The sequence below is a fragment of the Carcharodon carcharias genome, chromosome 1, assembly GCF_017639515.1.
Source record: "Carcharodon carcharias isolate sCarCar2 chromosome 1, sCarCar2.pri, whole genome shotgun sequence".
Classification (NCBI taxonomy): domain Eukaryota; kingdom Metazoa; phylum Chordata; class Chondrichthyes; order Lamniformes; family Lamnidae; genus Carcharodon; species Carcharodon carcharias.
Window position 1 is genome coordinate 189,068,858 of NC_054467.1, and position 18,237 is coordinate 189,087,094.

At 43.7% G+C, this 18,237-nt stretch overlaps 1 protein-coding gene across 8 annotated transcripts in view; it reads left to right on the forward strand.

The window, feature by feature from the left end:
- Positions 1-9,903, forward strand: part of LOC121279313 (protein FAM214B) — a 163,847-nt gene extending 153,944 nt beyond the window's left edge. For all 8 annotated transcript variants that reach the window (XM_041190503.1, XM_041190493.1, XM_041190511.1 and 5 more), the window contains 2 exons: positions 3,711-3,907; positions 6,729-9,903. In XM_041190503.1, coding sequence (XP_041046437.1) covers positions 3,711-3,907; positions 6,729-6,882 — 351 coding nt within the window. In that variant the 3' untranslated portion in view covers positions 6,883-9,903. The remainder of the gene's footprint in view (positions 1-3,710; positions 3,908-6,728) is intronic.
- Positions 9,904-18,237: the final 8,334 nt, after the last annotated feature.

The following is an 18,237-nucleotide window of genomic DNA, read 5'->3' on the forward strand; positions in this document are numbered from 1 at the left end:
TACTAAAATCAAACCATAATAACTAATTAGATGTGATTTTTACTTATTTTTTTACAGCATTCACAAATGTACATTGATTTTAATTTTTTTGGTCAGGCAAGTGATCAGTTTAACCTAAAAATTAGGACACCTAAGTAAATCATTTCAAAACCTGATGGCAAATTCACAGAAACCGCTATATAAGGAAACAAATCTGCCAGAGAGACTATTAATTTTCCATATGTTTTTCACTTTACTGAAGCCTGGATGATGAAGAACATGATAGTTGGGTTTGAGTGTTGAAACTCTTCATACGAGAGTTGGAAGGATACCAGTTTGCTCTCTGTGTAATCTTTGTGTCATTGACAAGCATATGACTCTCTATTGCATTATCTAAATCATTAATATATATTGTGAATAGCTGAGGCCCAGCACAGATCCTGTGGGACACCTATAGTCACTCCCATCCACTTCAAGTACATTCCTCTGTCTTCTTCTTAGCTAACAGTCTTCTTTGTGGAATGGAATCTCATGTCTTCTGGAAGTCCATGTAAACTACATCCATAGACATTCTGTTGTCTACTATTTTAGTTACTTCCTCAAAAAATGTAATTAGTTTCAGTCGGCAAATCCATATTGGCTCTCTCTAATCTGCTGAAGTTTCTCCAAGTGCTGAGTCACTCTTTCCTTAACTGTATATTCAAATAACTCCCCACCACTGGTGTTAGACTAAAAAGGTCTATCATTCCTGGTTTCTCTCTCCCCTTTCTTAAATAATGGAGTTTTACTTGCAACTTACCTTTCTAAACGGTGATTCCTGAATCGAGCGCTTTGGAAAATTATGGCTAAAGTATCTGCAATTTTTTTTTTAGTAGTTTCCTTTAAAATCCTGGGAGGAAAATATCATATCCTGTAGATATTGTTTGTAATATGGTTTTCTTACTAACTTTAACAGAGTTAAAGTAAGTAATTTCCCTGGAATGTCAAGTATGTTACCCTTTTCCTCTATTGTGAAGACTGGCACAATGTGGGAAAATTTCCTCAAGCTACTCTGAACTATAGACATCCTGTTAGATAAATGTTGTACATTAAAAATAACATTCGCCTGGATCTTCCAAGCAGCGGCAAAAATTATCGGATTGCCACTGTGATTGAACATGTCCCCAACTAGATGATGCCGCACATTTCTACCAGAACCTTCCCAGCATGACTTTCACAGAAATGCATAGAGTCCATCAGGGAACTTCGCTGAAGTGACGTACAGCTGGGGGAAGACAGAATGTGCCCCATTTTTGCGGCACTAGCTGCCATATTGTAAGTTTAGAGGTCCAGTTTGAATGTTAGTGAATGATTGTTAGTGGATGGGTGAATGGGTAGGTGGGTGAGATGGGTAGGGCGGGTAAGCTGGCAGGGTGGGTGAGTGAAGTGGCAGGTGGGTGAGGGGGTAGTTGTGCTGGGGGGGATAGTCAGGTCAGGAGGCAGGTCAGATGTGTAGTCTGGTGGTCAGGAGGGTAATGGGACAGGGGCACGATTGGGGATCAGTTGTGGAGTTACCCGGATGTTAAACTAGGTTTTAAGCTGTCTAACATTTTCTGGGTTACTGTTCAGGTAAGTACTGTGGACCTGTCCGAAGTCTCAGAGACATTTGCAAGGCTTCCGGGGAGCAGGGGAATTGCCCATTGGAAGTTGGTGCGCATGTCAGGACTTCCACAGGGTCCTGATGTGCATCTTCAGTTGTACACCTGGCCTCCGGATGATCCGGACACCCAGAATATTTGGGCCAATATTTTGGGAGGCGTGAACAACCTTAATGGATTGAACTGGAATTACCTGACCTCTTTACATCACTTTTTCCTAATATATTTATTAATTTCCTTGTTTAACCATTTTTGTTTGGAAAACAGTCTTCTCAGAAATATTGCAGAAAATCCACTAATATTTTCGCCCTGTTTGATTGCATTATCAATGCAAAAACAATATTAAAATTTCTCATGTCTGTACTTGGTTCGGTATTCATTTCAGATTTCTGATAAAGTGGATCAGTAATAGTGTCTATTCCCAACATTCACTTTGGCACAAGTTGTTAATTTTTTTTAAACTGTTATGCGTGGGCTTTATATTGGGTAGGGACATCGCCGTTATTCTAGCTGGTACCACAATCAACAACTTGCATTCATATAGCACCTTTAATTTAGAAAATCATCCCAAAATTTGACACCAAGTTATATAAGGAAGTAATAAAACAGGTGACCAAAAGCTTGATCTTAAAGGAGGAAAGCTTTAGGGAAGGAATTCTAGAGTTTGGGGCTGAGGCAGCTGAGCCATGGCAGTCAATGGTGGAGTGATTAAAATCGGGAATGCACAAGAAGCCAGAATTGGAGGAGCGTAGAGACCTCTGAAGGTGGAAGGGCTGGAGGAGGATATAGAAATAAGGAGAGGCAAGACATGGAAGGAATTGAAATTGAAGATGAAAATCTTAAAATTGAAGTGTTACCAGACTGGGTGCTAGTGTAGGTGAGTTAGGATACGGGCAGCAGCAATGTAATCCGGTGAGGGCAGCTCTTTCAGCTGGATGATGTAAGAAAGGCATTGGAGGAGGATGATGTGATTAGTCATGTCAAAGGATGATTTACAGTCACATCAGATGTAAAAACAAAAAAACTGCGGATGCTGGAAATCCAAAACAAAAACAGAATTACCTGGAAAAACTCAGCAGGTCTGGCAGCATCGGCGGAGAAGAAAAGAGTTGACGTTTCGAGTCCTCATGACCCTTCGACAGAACTTCAGAACAAGTTCTGTCGAAGGGTCATGAGGACTCGAAACGTCAACTCTTTTCTTCTCCGCCGATGCTGCCAGACCTGCTGAGTTTTTCCAGGTAATTCTGTTTCACATCAGATGTAATTTGTGACTTTGAAAAAAACCATTTAGATTGGAGTTAGGTCGTAGATCAGCCATGGTTTCATTCAATGATGGAAGAGGCTTGAGGGGCTAAAAGCTATCTCCTGTTCCGATGGGCAAAATTTTCCACCCGTTGGGGAGGGGGGAAGAGCGGGAGCGGACACGAGCAGGCGGGTTCCCAATCAGCACCCCCAGTCAGGAGCGTGCTGCCATTTTACGTGGGTGGGCCACTTAAGGCCCACCCAGCGTGACGTCCGCCAGGCAGTGCTCTGCGCGCTCTGTGTGGGCGGGAAGGGATTCCCTTAGGCGGGAGTGCGCTCTTTCGCGTATGCACGCGAAATACTGCACACATCTCACGGAGGCAAAATGCTGCCTCAGGGAGATCGGCTCCAATTTAAAACTTTTAATAAAGGAGTTTAAAAGTTTTCCCTGCCATGTCCATAACTTTTATTTAAACCTTTCATTAAAATTTAAATACCCTCATGAAACCTCATCCCGCCAGTGGATGAGGTTTCATGTTTTTTCTGAAGGTTGGACGGGCGGATCCATTAATGAGCTGAATTGGTTTTCTAATGGCAGGCGCGCACCTGACTCGGCTGCCCCCCACCCCTCTTCACCATTCCCTCCCTTCCTCAGAGGTAAAAGCTTGAGATAGCTGGACGTGCATTGTTCCCGTGCATATATGATAGTGAAGGGGCTGAGCTGAATTTTTACTGTTGTGCTTTGTGAATGAGGGAATTTGCAAACATCAGTCTGACTGAGTTAAAGACTGTATTACTTTACTTCTGTTGTTGATTTTAACTTAATACCATATAATTGCTGTCCATTTGCAGACCTTATTCAACCCAAACAAAACAGTGGTCAAGATGTTTTTAGTGACCTATGATTTCAGCGACATGCCACCAAACCACATTACACTTTTGCGACACAGAATATTTCTAGTGCCAGTAGAAGAAAATGAAGGGACACATGAAAATATGGAAAATTCAGAAGTGAAGAAAAGAGTACTATGTTATCTGATTCATTTGAGGTATGTAAATTCTGAAAATAACACGTGTACCTCTCTCGAAAAACCAGTAATGTTGCATTGTTTAATTTCCAAGCATTAATATATTTGAAGCTTTCTTTTTCTTTCATCTACAACAAAAGAGAATCTAACCATCGCTCCTTGAAATTCAGTGGCATTACCATTGCTGAATCCCCCACTATCAACATCTTGGGGGTTACATTGACCAGAAACTGAACTGGACTAGCTATATAAATACTGTGGCTACAAGAGCAAGTCAGAGGTTAGGAATCCTGCGGTGAGTAACTCACCTCCTGACTCCCCAAAGCCTGTCAACAAGACACAAGTCAGGAGTGTGATGGAATACTCTCCACTTGCCTTGATGAGTGCAGCTCCAACCACACTCAAGAAGCTTGACACCATCCAACAAAGTAGCCCACTTGATTGGCACCACTTCTGCCAACATCCACTCCCTCCACCACCAACAAACAGTAGCAGCAGTGTGTACCATCTATAAGATGCACCACAGAAACTCATCAAGGCTCCTTCGACCACACCTTCCAAACCCACAACCACTACCATCTAGGAGGACAAGGGCAACAGACTCATGGGAACACCAACAGCTGGAAGTTCTCCTTCAAGCCACTCACCATCCTGACTTGGAAATATATCACCATTCCTTCACTGTCACTGGGTCAAAATCCTGGAACACCCTCCCTAACAGCACTGTGGGTGTACCTACACCACATGGACTGCAGTGGTTCAAGAAGGCAACTCACCACCACCGCCTTCTCAAGGACAATTACGGATGGGCAATAAATCCTAGCCTAACCAGCAACATCCACATCCCATAAAAATCAAAGGGCAGACTATAGTGGTGGTGGCATGAGTTCCACCCCAAGTGGGAACTGCGTAATGACTTTCCACAGAAGGTCTGGCAAGGTAATTAGGCATTTACCTGTACAGCGTCAGGCCTCCCACTGAATTGAGGGCCCAATAGAGTGGAAACCCCGCCTCAAAGGGCTGCAAATCGGAAGCCAGCAGCTCTCCAATATCTGCAGCGCCAATGGGAGTGGTCGTCACTACTGTCATTTCACTGGGGCCTACCCATAGGATCAGTGATAGATCCTCTGGAGACAGGTAAGTGTGGGTGGGATGGGGTTCCCAGGGAAGGGGCATCAGCAGGGTGGGGGAGGGGATTGACAGCAAGGACAGTGGGGTGGTTTCCTATGAGGCTCCTCGGGATGTCAGACCCCATGATTGGGCAAAGACTGCCTTTGAATGAGGACGCCCCCACTAGAAGGCCACGGGCAAACTCAGTAGGATTTGCTGGTTGAATGCCAGCAGTGGTGGGGATGAAGCCTTTAAGTGGCCATCTGAGGGTCTCATGTCTCCTGGATAGGAAGGCCGCCCAGATGCCTCAATACCCCAGACTTAATCGGAGGGAATGCAGCAGGATCCCCATTCTGCACCATCCCGCCCAATCACACAGTCCTCCCTGCCTCTGAGTTAACCTCTAAGGGGGGCATTAAATTTCTCCCATAGAAGGAGACCCATCATGCCCCTACCTGCTCAATAATGCAAATCAGTTCATTTACTATTGTTCTACTGATAGATTGGTTCACTGTGTTGTTGGTCTTGAGCATTTAAACATCTAGGTTAAACTTGTTTTAAAAAAAAATACTTTTCAAACAAGCATTTTTAAGTCCAATATTAGTAGTATATATACAAAAGTATAAACTGTGGATGCTGGAAATCTGAAATAAAAACAAAATGCTGAAAGCATTCAGCAAGTCAGTCAGCATCTGTGGAGAAAGAAATCGAATTAACTTTATAGATTGATTATCTTTCATCAGAACCCATATTATGCACATGCATGGTATGTATTTTTGCAGAATACAAAATCATCCCCACACAGCTTAATAAATTAACTGAAAAGTGAATGGATAGTCAGCATTTTTCCAACAGACTACAATAGTACAACATGAGCAGCCATTTCCAGTGTGTCATCAGACGAGTTGCTAAGTATTCCTATTGAAAACTTCTGAATGGTTAAATGTTAAATTCTGAAGCAAGCTGCTTTACTTGGCATTTGGTGGCATCAGGAGTGCACCAAACTTCCAAATAATCCATCTGCTCAACCCTTCAAACACCACCTGCCTCGCATGTGGCAGAGTCTGCAAATCATGCATTGGATCTATCAGCCATTTTGGAATCCATCAAATCACAGTGGAAGCAAGTCATCCTAGATCCTGATAGACTGCCCAAGAAAAAGAAATGTGTTGAATCAGGCAGATCAGAATTGTTTGAACCCAAGGGTCTTAACTGCAGTGAGTTAGCCAGCTTCATCCTGGGAGGCAATGCATTCGGCTCCAGAATCCTGAGTTTGGAAAGGAACAAAATATTGTCCAGGGTTCCTGCTTCTGATCACTAATCCCTACTGCAAATGTGTTGTGCTGGCAAATTGGGCCCATCAATGGTGGCCCTATGATGAAATGACCCCATGTCTTGTTCGGTCTTACACATGATGAATATTCACTTGGATCAGGTGCTGGAAATCTATTAATGCCTATGGAATCATGCATCAGTACAGAAAGGGAAGGGAAGGTAGATTTGATCATCTGTGTAAGATGAGTGAAATTCTGTTGGGCTGTAAAATAATTTATACCCTTTAGTAAGAGGGAATTATCATCAATAGTTAATCTGACAAGGTTTGTTTTGATGTAAAATATATTTGAGAATTTTCCTCTGGAAACTGGCATGATTGCATAATTTTAAATTGAATGTTAGGTTTCATTAGCATCCAAATATTCACTACATTCTACTTTTATATCTAATTGTTCAGGTTTCAAAGTTCAAAGTCTGGAAAAATCTACTTGCACAGTGATATAAGGCTGCTGTTTTCCCGAAAATCAAGTGAAGTGGATTCTGGGATACCTTATGAGTTAAAGTCATTTACAGAAATGCCAAGAAATCCAAAATATTCACCACGAGTTTAGCACATCAATTTCAAGATTATCTATATTGCAGTTCAGTGATTATTTATCTAGCGACTGGCTCTAACTCGTGGAACAAAAACTCAGTTTCAGTTCAGTGTTAATGCGCATGCTTTGTAATAAACATTAAGGATTTGTTTTAAAGTGCAGTTTCCAATTGTGGCATTCTGTAAATTTTGATTTTTGAAAAGCACAGGAAACTTGCTTTAATGTAAACCTACAATATTTAATAGACACTTTGCCCTCAGTTCATCAAAATTCAATTCTTTGTCCTCAGTATCAACATCCCATTTTATTTTGAAACACTGATTTATTTACCTTAAATATCTTCCATTGCCTGTATTAATAATTATTGTAATTATGTGGTTCTTCTGATATGTAAACTGATCAGTGCCACAAAAGACAAATATTTGCAGTGTGGGAAGAAATAAATAGAAAAAGGTTGGCTTAACTCTTTAACCTATAGGGCTTATGCAAAAATCTTTATTTAATATGGCACCTCTTTAATAGGCAGTAATCTGAACAATGCTTCTTTTTTCATTTATATTTTTGGGAACTTTCACCCCTTCCCTTAAAAAACAAAATTATGTGTTTAATAGGTTTAAACATCTTACAAAAATGTAGTTTGATGCATAAACTGATTTTAACTTGTTCTAAATATAGCCTTCTCATATAGAGAATTAGTACTAACCAGACTGTTGTGTAGGAAGAAAGAGAAAGGTAAGAAAACATGGGGGAATTGGCAGCAGTTTGTAAAAATAATTCAGATTTTAAAGTTAATTCTTCCATTTTAAAATTATTTTTTTGCCTAAGTTTATTCACCTATGCCAAGTGCCATTTTCTGTTTTGGGAAGATAGGTGTGAAACCTCTTTCCAGGTCTTTGCTAATGCTACTCTTCCATGAGTAAATGCACAAGACAAAGGGATTACAGTTGATTAGTTTGATTTTTGCATCATACAACCGAGTAAAGAATATCTAGCCCCTGCCCCCACCACCCCCCACTGCCCCCCACCCAAACCTGATGTTTCAAGCACAAACTGGTGGTCCTGTTACTTGGCGCACAGAATTTGTATACAAATGCACTGTGGCACTTGGTGATGGTATATTTAATGATCTTCACATTTGCCAAAGTGTTTTGCAAAGGGGGAGTTTTCTTGGGCCAAAGGACATCCAGGTAGCCCTCTAGACAGTTATAAATGAAATTATACCTTTTGTATAGGCCATCTGTAGGTTAAAGTGTTAATTAAAATGTCTCCTAATGTTAGGATTTTTTTCATTATGCACCGTATGGTACTATATTTGGAAGGTACGCTTCAGAAATCTACATCTGTTTTTGTTCTTATTATCATTATCACTGTTGTCCAAACTCCTAAACCTGCAAATCATATTGTTGAAACAGTTGTAGAAACATGAAGCTAAGTGAGGTAGATTTTTTTTTTGATGGAATAAACTGTTTCTGTAAAAATGTTGGTTTTGAATGTTCTTTAAAACTTGTGCAAAATAAAACATTGATTTTGAGTCCATGCATATGTATAGTACAGGAATTTACCCAAATGCCATACCCTGATAGCTGCTGATCCATACAGACCAAAAAGATCCCAGATTTCATCTCTGGCCAGTGGTAGTTGATCTCACCTGGACAGCAGTAAAAATGCTACATTGCCATTAGATGCCCTCAGGTGCAGAAATTAAAAAAAAACAGGTTTCAACTCCTGATAATTATCCAACAACTCTAGCTAGAAGCATATGTGGACAGAGGTTGGGTGAGAACAAGCTGGGGTTTAGCTGTGATTTCTCTCCCTCTCCAAAAACCTGTCAACAGTTATCTAGGTGCAGCGATAGAGGATGCCCACTAGGGCCAGGTACCTGCTGGCAACTGAAGCCTGTGGAATCATTACCCTATTAAGGAGCCAATGTCTTTAGGATATGGGAGAAATATTGGCGAGGAAGTAAACGTCTACACTAGAAGTGCACAGAATGAGGTCTGTGTGCTTCATCTGACTGCAATACATGTGATCAATCAACCATCCCATTTTGAAATACTTTTTATATATTAAAAATTGGTACAGTGAGGAAGACCCTAAGATAATACCAGGTCATCCCTGGGTCCATGGGAATTGAGTATAGGCCCCAATTCTATAGAAAAGAGGAAATAACGCTAGGTGGAGAGGAAAAGTAAAATGAAGGATAAAAGTAAACAAAATAATTGAGAGAGGAGAGTTGAAGAGATTACTTACTTTCTGCTTTGTTCTCTTCCTTCTTGTGAGAGACAAAAACTTGAGGGCAACATAAAGCATTTTTGCTATGTTTAGTGAAGCAGCTAAAGAGTCGATAATTGTGAAAACTTAACCAGCAGGATAAAACTTTAAACAGAGTAAGTTTCAGGATCTTCATCTGACTGAAAGCTTCTCATTGTAGAGATATTTCTTTATTCACATACTGGAATAGTCATGTTATCCTTCAAAATAAATAATTCTCTATTTTTCCCCCTGCCTCAATTGAAATTTAATTCTCTTTTGGAGGCTGGCCTTCTTTACATTATTATCTGGTGAAAAGTTCAGGCGGGCCTTTGTAAAGTTCAATCTTCAGCTGGGTGCCAGGAGGAAATGAGCAGAAGGAAGCATCTGGCCTCTGGCTTACTCTTCCCTGACAATCCATCTGTGAAGAAAAATGCCATTTGGAAATAACAGTGCCTGGTTTAATAAAGGTATCGCAAAACCATTCTTGCACAATACTGTACCTGCACTGCACATGTATTTGTGCCTTCAACTCTCAGTATGCCAAGTTATACATTCCGGCTCCTGAGAAAACTCCTCTACATGTGATCGTGACAAGTATTTTACAGTATGCCACAGAATGCTGAATTTTAAAGAAAAGTATTTTCTCCATTTGTTTGAAATAATGTTATGGTGTGCAGATTTATATTTGTAATATAATTGTGTAGATTTTAAGTTTAATGTGTTAATAGGAGTGCCGCAATGTTAATAAAAAGTACATTCAACCCAAAACACTGGGTTATCTAAGAAAGGTGTCCTCTAAAATTGTTTACATATTGTACTTTATGTAAGCTAATTGCTATGCCTCGCACTGTGGCTGTCATATAAGTATAATTCTTCACAATGAATGCAGCCTTGCAGGTGTCACAACATTTCAAAAACAAGTTTTAAAAAAGACCTAGGAGATTCAGCTTCGTAGGAACTGAGGGCCTTTTAATGGCAAGCTGGAACACCATGGGAATCTTCTGTAGCTGAAAGTGCATCACAGACAGCACCACAAGAAAAGAAACTTGCATTTATGCTGCACCTTATCGAATCCTCAGGACATCTTGATCCACCTCACCATCGATCAATTAATTTGGCAGCCATGTAGGTACCATGAGCAACAAACAAGAAGGATAATGACTAGTTGACCTGTTTTTGGTTGTTAGTTAGGGAAGGGATGTTGAACAGGAAGCTGGGGAAATTTCCTGCTCCTCTTTAAATGCTTAGGTGACAGGCAGATTTTAGCATCCATCCAAAATATAGCACCTCTGACTCATAACAATCACTCCGTATTAAATGTGTCTGCAAGCCTAGATTAGGTGTTTAAAGCAGTCAGAGGGGTACAAATCCACGTTCTTCTGACTATAGTCAGAATGGTATTATTGAGTCAAACTGACACTAGGCTAACAAACAATTTAAACACACCCATCAAAACATTTTTTATGAAAACATTATGAAATTCCAGGCACAAAATAATTATTACTCACTTTGACTAATCAAGAGGAAGGGTGAGCAGGGAAAGCATATGATGTTGCAAGGACTGATGCCCTAAAAAAAAGAGCATGCTCTTTACGAGTGTTACGCCTAACACTGGCGACAGCAAATTTCACCAGTTGATCTTGATGTCCCTTCATTCCTTTCTGTGCTTGCCTACGGTTTAATCTAATCTTATAAATGACCCTTCCAGAATTGTATCTTGAAATCAGATTAGAAATATTCATTTCTTGAACCAATCTGTATGATAACTTTGTAACTTTAAGGTTCCTCACCGCTGCAACTAAGTTATTTAATCTTCTTGAAAATGTCATATGCAAATACTGTATTGTCTGTTCAACAACCTGCACATCTATATATAGCACCTGTAACATAGTAACATCCCAAGACACTTTACAGGAGTATTGTTGAGCACAATTTGACACCAAGCCACAGAGATATTAGGACAGGTGACCATAAATTTCATCAGAGGTGAGTTTAAAGAGTGCCTTAAAAAGAGGAAAGAATGATTGAAGGTTTATAAGTATTGAACATGCGTTAGAATGATAATCGTATGAACATGGAGCAGAAGTAGGCCACTCGGCCCCTCAAGCCTGTTCTGACATTCAATAAGATCATCGCTGATCTGAAGGTAACCCCCCCACCCCCCTCCCCCCCCCCCCCCCCCCCCACCCCGCCTATCCCGATAACCTTTCACGCACTTGTTAATCAAGAATCTATCTGGATCTGCCTCAAAAATATTCAAAGACCCTGCTTCCACCGCCTTTTGAGGAAGAGAGTTCACGAAACTCTGAGAGAAAAAGTTCCTCATCTCTTTCTTAAGTGGGTGACCCCTTATTTTTAAACCATGAACCCCTAGTTCTAGATTCTCTCACAAGAGGAAACATCATCTCCACATCCACCCTGTTAAGACCCCTCAGGATCTTAAAGATTTCAATCAAGTCATCTCTTACTCTTCTAAACTCCAGTGGATACAAGCATACCTGTCCAACCTTTCCTCATAAAACAACCCACCCATTCCTGGTATGAATCTAGTAAACCTTCTTTGAACTACTTCTTCCTGCCAAAATGGGCAATTTTACATTTGCCTGTGTTGTGCTCCATTTGCCAGACCTTTTCCCACTGATTTAACCTATCTATGTCACTTTGTAGCTTCCTTACGTCCTCCTCACAACTTACTTTCCTACTTATCTTTGTGCCACTAGCAAATTTAGCAACCATACCATCTGACTCTTCATTCAAGTCAATAATATAAATCGTAAAAAGTTGAGGCTCCAGCACTGATCTCTGTGGCATACCACTTGTTACATACCACCAGTCAGAAAAAGAGCCATTTATGCCTACCTGTTAGCTAGCCAATCTTCCATCCATGCCAATATGTTGCCCCCTACACCATGAGCTTTTATTTTCCGCTATAACCTTTGATGTGGCATCTTATCAAATGCCTTCTGGAAATCTAAGTACAGTACATTCACCAGTTCCCCTTTATCCACAGCATATGTGACTCCTTCAAAGAACTCCAATAAATTGGTTAAACATGGGCCTGAATTTTTCAGTCAGTGGGCGGGCTAAGCGGGAGCAGGAGGGGGTGGTCAGGAATCCGACCATCGCCTGCGATCGGGTGCACATTGCCGTTTTACGAGGGCAGGCCAATTAAGGCCCGCCCAGCGTAATGCGCATCTCCCGAGATCGGCGGGCAGGGACGGGAGGCCAATGTCCGCCTAGTCCAATGGCAACCTGGCGGCCTATTCAAAAACAGCGCAGGTAGCCGTCCTGAGGCTGCCATTGACTTTGCTGATCAGCAATGGAGAACGTCGTCGATGAACAGAGCAGGCAGGAGGGCAGGTCAGCGGGGCAGTCAGCCCTGAGTTTTTCCGAAGAGCGCCTTGCTACCCTCCTGGAGGAGGGGCAACACACCGGAATATCCTCGTCCCAAGGGACAGGGGAGAAGGCGACCCCCCCCACACACCCCCCACACACCCTCCACCCCCCCCACCGCCCCCCACCCTCCCCCACCCTAACCAAACATGCCTGGGAGGAAGTGGCATCATGGGCCAGCTCCCATGATGTGGTGAGGCGCACATGGGTGCAGTGCCACAAGCGGTTTAATGAACACCTGCGATCAGGAAGGGTGAGTACCGAGTTGGCATAGGTCACTTAGCACAGCAGTTAGGAGCGGGCCCCCAACCCCCGGACCTCAGAGTTCTTAGAGTGTGAGTGGCAAATGTCAATGAGGCAGCATCTGGGCAAGGGGGTGAGCCCTGGCTGCTTGGAATGAGTGTATTGTGGCTCCAGGGTCATGAATCAGATGAGTCCTGCAAGGTTTTCCTTGTGGGGGTGGCAAGGCTGCAATGGCAATGCAAGTACTGGGTGGGCTAATCAAAGCTCCTTTCTCCTTTCAGGAGAAGACAGCCCACAATAATGCAGAGAGGCTGCGGACTTGTAGACAGCTGCCCCACTTTCTAATCCTTACCAGATACAAGCAGGAGGCACTGGAGCTGGACAAGTGCCATGCACTGAGGTCAACCAGCCGCGGTGAGGTTGGGGTGCCACTGGGAGGTAAGAGTGCCATGCACTGAGGTCACAATGTCTATCATTGCAACCAATCCACTGTTGACTGCATATTGATTTCAGCCTCCAACATGGAATCCCCATTGATAATGGAAAGAAGAGGGCACCCTGATCCGGGTGCCAGGCATGCACAGTAACAGTGTAACCACTTCAGCTAATCACATGTCCTTGTTCTTCCTTTCAGGCTTGCCAGGACACCCTCAGTCTCAGGAAGGAGCCTGAAGGACCACCATTCACCCCCGAGGGCACAATGATATGAACGCACCAGCTTCACACCCTCTCAGCCAGGCAGGCACCAGCACAGATACCAGCACCTTGGTGGGAATATGATCGCTGGCTAGTGTCTTGTTGCACAGTGGTGAGGGCACTTCACTCTTGCTTGAGCTGCAGGCGGAGGCAGAGAGTGCGCAGGGCGCCGGAAGTCGGAGAAATGCTGGGGACCAGGAATACGCTTAGTCGGCAGCTGATGATATGCCTCTGGAGTTGTCCTTGAGGCAGCAGATGCTGGAAGCTCAGCAGGGTCTGCGGGAGGATCTGGTAGAGATACATGAGGGAATGCGTGCCAAGATCTCCATGATGGAGGAGTCCATGCGGAGCATCAGCAATGCAATGACCCTCAAGGCCAAGCGCACTGCCTCCTCCATGGAGAGAGTGGTGACTCTCATGGAGAGGCTCCTCCAGGAGAACAATCAGGGCTTTCTGGGGAGGTGCTCAGACCTATAAGCCCTCACATCTCAGGTGGTCACTGTCAGTGTGGGAGATGGATTGGTCACCCAGTATCCCAGCTAGGTGCCCATCCATCAATGGTGAGCAGGGAGGTCCAAAGTGACCTGACATTGGTGCACGAGCTGCTTGTTGCCTCTGTGGGCTCCTCTCAGGGCACTCTGGATGATGGCAGCAGTTCCTCTGCACCTCTGCCAGTGACTGTGGCATCTGATGAGGCTGCGGCAACTGGGGAGATGCCAGCCATGCTACTGGCTGCTCCCTCCCAGGCGGATCAGAAGATACCCGCCAAGGTCATCAAAGCCAACAGGACAGCAGAGGGAGCAGGCCGTCTCCAATGCCAGTGCCAGCGAGAAGGAAGCACCTAGACATGGCACCTGCAAATGTAAACGTAAATCACCTTAGGTAGAACACTAGCTTATCATTAGTATTTCTTTTTTGCCCCACTTTTAAGTTACTTTTAAGTTGGTGTGATGTTGAACACCTTTTCATTTACTTTGATTTATGTATGCCAGGCTGCAAAGCAGTAAATGTGTTTGTTCTCAACAAGTCTCCGGGTGCTTCATTAGTTCTGAAGGTGAAGGGGAACTCATGATTTTATGAGTGACTTGTTAGTCATTGAGCTTTATTGAAATGGCACATTGTTTATGTTCCTGACCAGGCAAATGTTGCTCTCAGGTATCGAGTATGGAGCCTACATGTGGTAGTGGTTCATCTTTGGTAGGCTAGCTGAAGGACATGTTGGATCAAAGCCCCCCGGGTGTCCCTGCCTCCCTGGAGGTTGCTTGGGTCAGCGTCTATCCCCTCAGCGTCCCCTGACCATGCTCATCCTCGGACTCACTACTGGACTCTACGTCTACTGCCAGAGCAGCTGCGTCAACATCTTCTTCCTCCACTCCGTCCCATCACCTTTCCAACACCAGATTCTGGAGAGTGCAGCATGCAACCACTATCAGTGACACGTGATTTGGGGGGTATTGCAGTGCCCCCTCAAATGGTCCAAGCATCGGAAGTGCATCTTGAGAAGACTGATGGTTCTCTCTACAACTATCCTTGTGGAGGCATGGCTTCTATTATACTGTTCTTGAATGGCGGAGAGGTGTCATGAGCCACCTTTTGAGGGGATAGCCCTTTGTCACTCAGCAGCCATCCATCAAGCTGGGCTGGAGCACTGAAGAGCCTCGGCACCTGGGAGTGTCTGAGGATGTAAGCGTCATGGGAGCTGCCTGGGTACCTTGCACAGACTTGTAGAATCTGCATCCTGTGATCACACACTATCTGCACGTTCATGGGACGGAAGCCCTTCCTGTTGACAAAGGCACCAGGCTCACCTGCTGGCGCCTTGATGGCCACATGTGTGCAGTTGATTGCACCCTGGACGTGGGGGAACCCAACAATTGCAGCAAAGCCTCTGGCTTGCTCTGCCTGGCTGGCCTCGTCCGTGCGGTGGTGAATGAAAGTCAAAGTATGCATGAACTGAACATCTATCACCTGCTTGACACAATTGTGGACAGCTGATTGGGAGACTCCGCAAAGATCATCCACCAACCCCCGGAAAGAGCCGGAGGCATAGAAGTTGAGGGCCACCATGACCTTCAGTGCCTCTGGCATAGGGTGTCCACCCATACAATTGAAGCTGATCTCAGGGTCAATCATCTGACAGATGGAGATCACTAGCTCCTTTGAGAGGCAGTGCCTCCTTTGGCATTGCACCTCAGTCTTATTGAGGTAGCTGCATTGCCGCCTGTATACTCTGGCAGCAGGATAGTGGTGTCTTCTGCAGCCCCTTCCGCCTTGGACTTCCTGTTGGCCCTGCGCCCCTTGTGCCTGCGCCTGTCTTCCCACAGGTCACACCCCTGGAACTGAATAGGGACACCTGGCCTCCTCCCCCTACTGGCCCTCCCTTCCTCCTCAGAGGAGGTGCCTCCAGCGGCGACCACAATCCCCATTCCCAGGGTAAGGGAAGGCTGTCGGATACCTGGGAGGCCCCACGTATTATGACTGCTCCAGAGTCCTGAACTGAAGCCTTTCATGACTGTCAAAGCAGCTCTGAAGTGAAATGAAGTTGTCCTGCTCACACAAGCAAGTAGCAGTAAGTAATAATCTAAAGCTCTAACAACTCGCATTAGCGAGCCCACTCACCCCTTTGATCCTGCCCACGGATGAGGTTTTTGAAAATGTGGCCAACTCGCCTGCCCGCTTCGCCCATGCAGCACCCTGAAAATCACATGGACTGTGCAAAATCAATTTCAATTGCTGTCTCAAGAGCCTTAACTGGCCATTAATTAATGGCGGGTGTGCCTGCCTTCCGAACTATCACGATGGCGTGCGGTGATGTCTGGATGCACGCCCGACGTCATTGCGCATCATTTATGTGCATGGGTGTCGGGCCAGCCCCTGCATGACAACTGTAAAATCCTGGCCATGATTCCTCTTTCACAAAGCCATGTTGACTCTGCCTTAAACTATTTCAAAGTTCCCAGCTATAACATCTTTAACAATAGCTTCTAACATTTTCCCTATGACAGTTGTTAAGTTAACTGGCCAGTAGTTTCCTGCTTTGCCTCCCCTTTTTGAAGAAAGGAGTTACATTTACTATTTTCCACTCTAATGGAACGTTCCCTGAATTTTGGAAAATTAGAACCAATGCACCTACTATTCCTTATTCAATAATAAACTCTACTCTCAAATGTTCAAACAGCTTATTGAGCAAAATGCACAATGTGGCAGGATACTAAGTCATACAGAGGACAAAGCAACCTAGGGTTCCTATGACTGATTGCTATCTAATGATTACTGGTGCCGGATTCTATGACAAATATGATTATAGATGTCATGTCCCAAAGAAGCTCAGCTTTGATGTCCTGTAAATATTCACTGCTGAGGATGAAAATGACTATTTGTAAGAGATCAATGAAGAATTTTGGTATTGGTGAAGCCTGTAGCCCAGCAAGAGTTGATATCTAAAGTTGATAAATATAAAGCTTTCACCACTTTTCCTCACTCTTTTTTCCTTTTCACTTGCTATTCTGGTCCTGGCAGCTTGGGCAGCCAAGAGATCAGGAATGTTTCCTGAGTCAGAGCCAGGAGGTGAACTTGGTGTGTTAGAACAATAATCCTGATACAATCATAAATTACATTTTAAAATGTTCTGATAGTTCATTGAGCAAAAGTACAATGTAGTGCGGAAATGAATGGTTACAGCACAAAAGGAGGTTATTCAGCCTCTTGTGTCTGTGTCGGCTCTCTGAAGCAGCAATTCACCTAGTGCCACTTCCCCACCTTCTCCCCTTGGTCCTGCACATTCTTCCTTTCCAGATAATAATCCAATTATCTTGAATGCCTTGATTTAACCTGTCTCCACAAACTCCCAGTATTGCATTCCAGATCCTAACCACTTGCTGGGTAAAAATGCTTTTCTTCATGCTCCCATTGCTGCCTCTGGTTCTCAATCCCACTAATGGGGACAGTTCCTCCTTATCTACTCTGTCCAGATCCCTCATGATTTTGAGTACCTCTATCAAATCTCCTCTCACCTTCTTTTCTCTAAGAAAAACATTCCCAATTTCCCCATGTAACTGCAATTCATCATCCCTGCAACTATTCTTGTGAATTTTGTATGCACCCTCTTAATGTCTTCACAGCTTTCCTCAAGTGTGGTGCCTAGAACTGAGCGCAAAGTTCCATTGGAGGCTGAACCAGTGATTTACACAAATTTAACATAACTTCCATGCTTAAGTACTCTATGCTCCGATTGATAAAGCCCACGATGCCACTTACTTTATCACTTTCTCAGCCTGTCCTGCCACTTTCAATGAGTTAAGCACATAAACACTCAGATCCATCTGCTGCTGAGCTCTCTTTAAAAGTTGTACCCTTTAGTTTATATTATCTGTGTTTTTCCTACCAAAATGAATCACTTCACACTTCTCTGCATTAAATTTCATCTGCCGTTTGTCAACCCTTGCCATCAACCTGCCTATGTCCTTTTGAAGTTCTGCATTACCCTTTTCATGGTTCACGCTGCTTTCAAGTTTCATATCAGCTGCAATTGATTAAATTGTGCCCTGCACACAAGGTCTAGGTTATCAATATATATCAGGAAAAGCAGGTGTCCTAACACCCCCTGGGAAACTGCACTGTAAACCTTCCTCCAGTCCAAGAACCAGCCATTAACCACTACCCTCTGTTATCTGTCACTCAACCAATTTCATATCCACGTTGCTATTGTCCCTTTATTCCATGAACTTCAACTTTTCTTACAAGACTGTTGTGCAGCAATTTATCAGAAAGCCTTCTGCAAGTCCA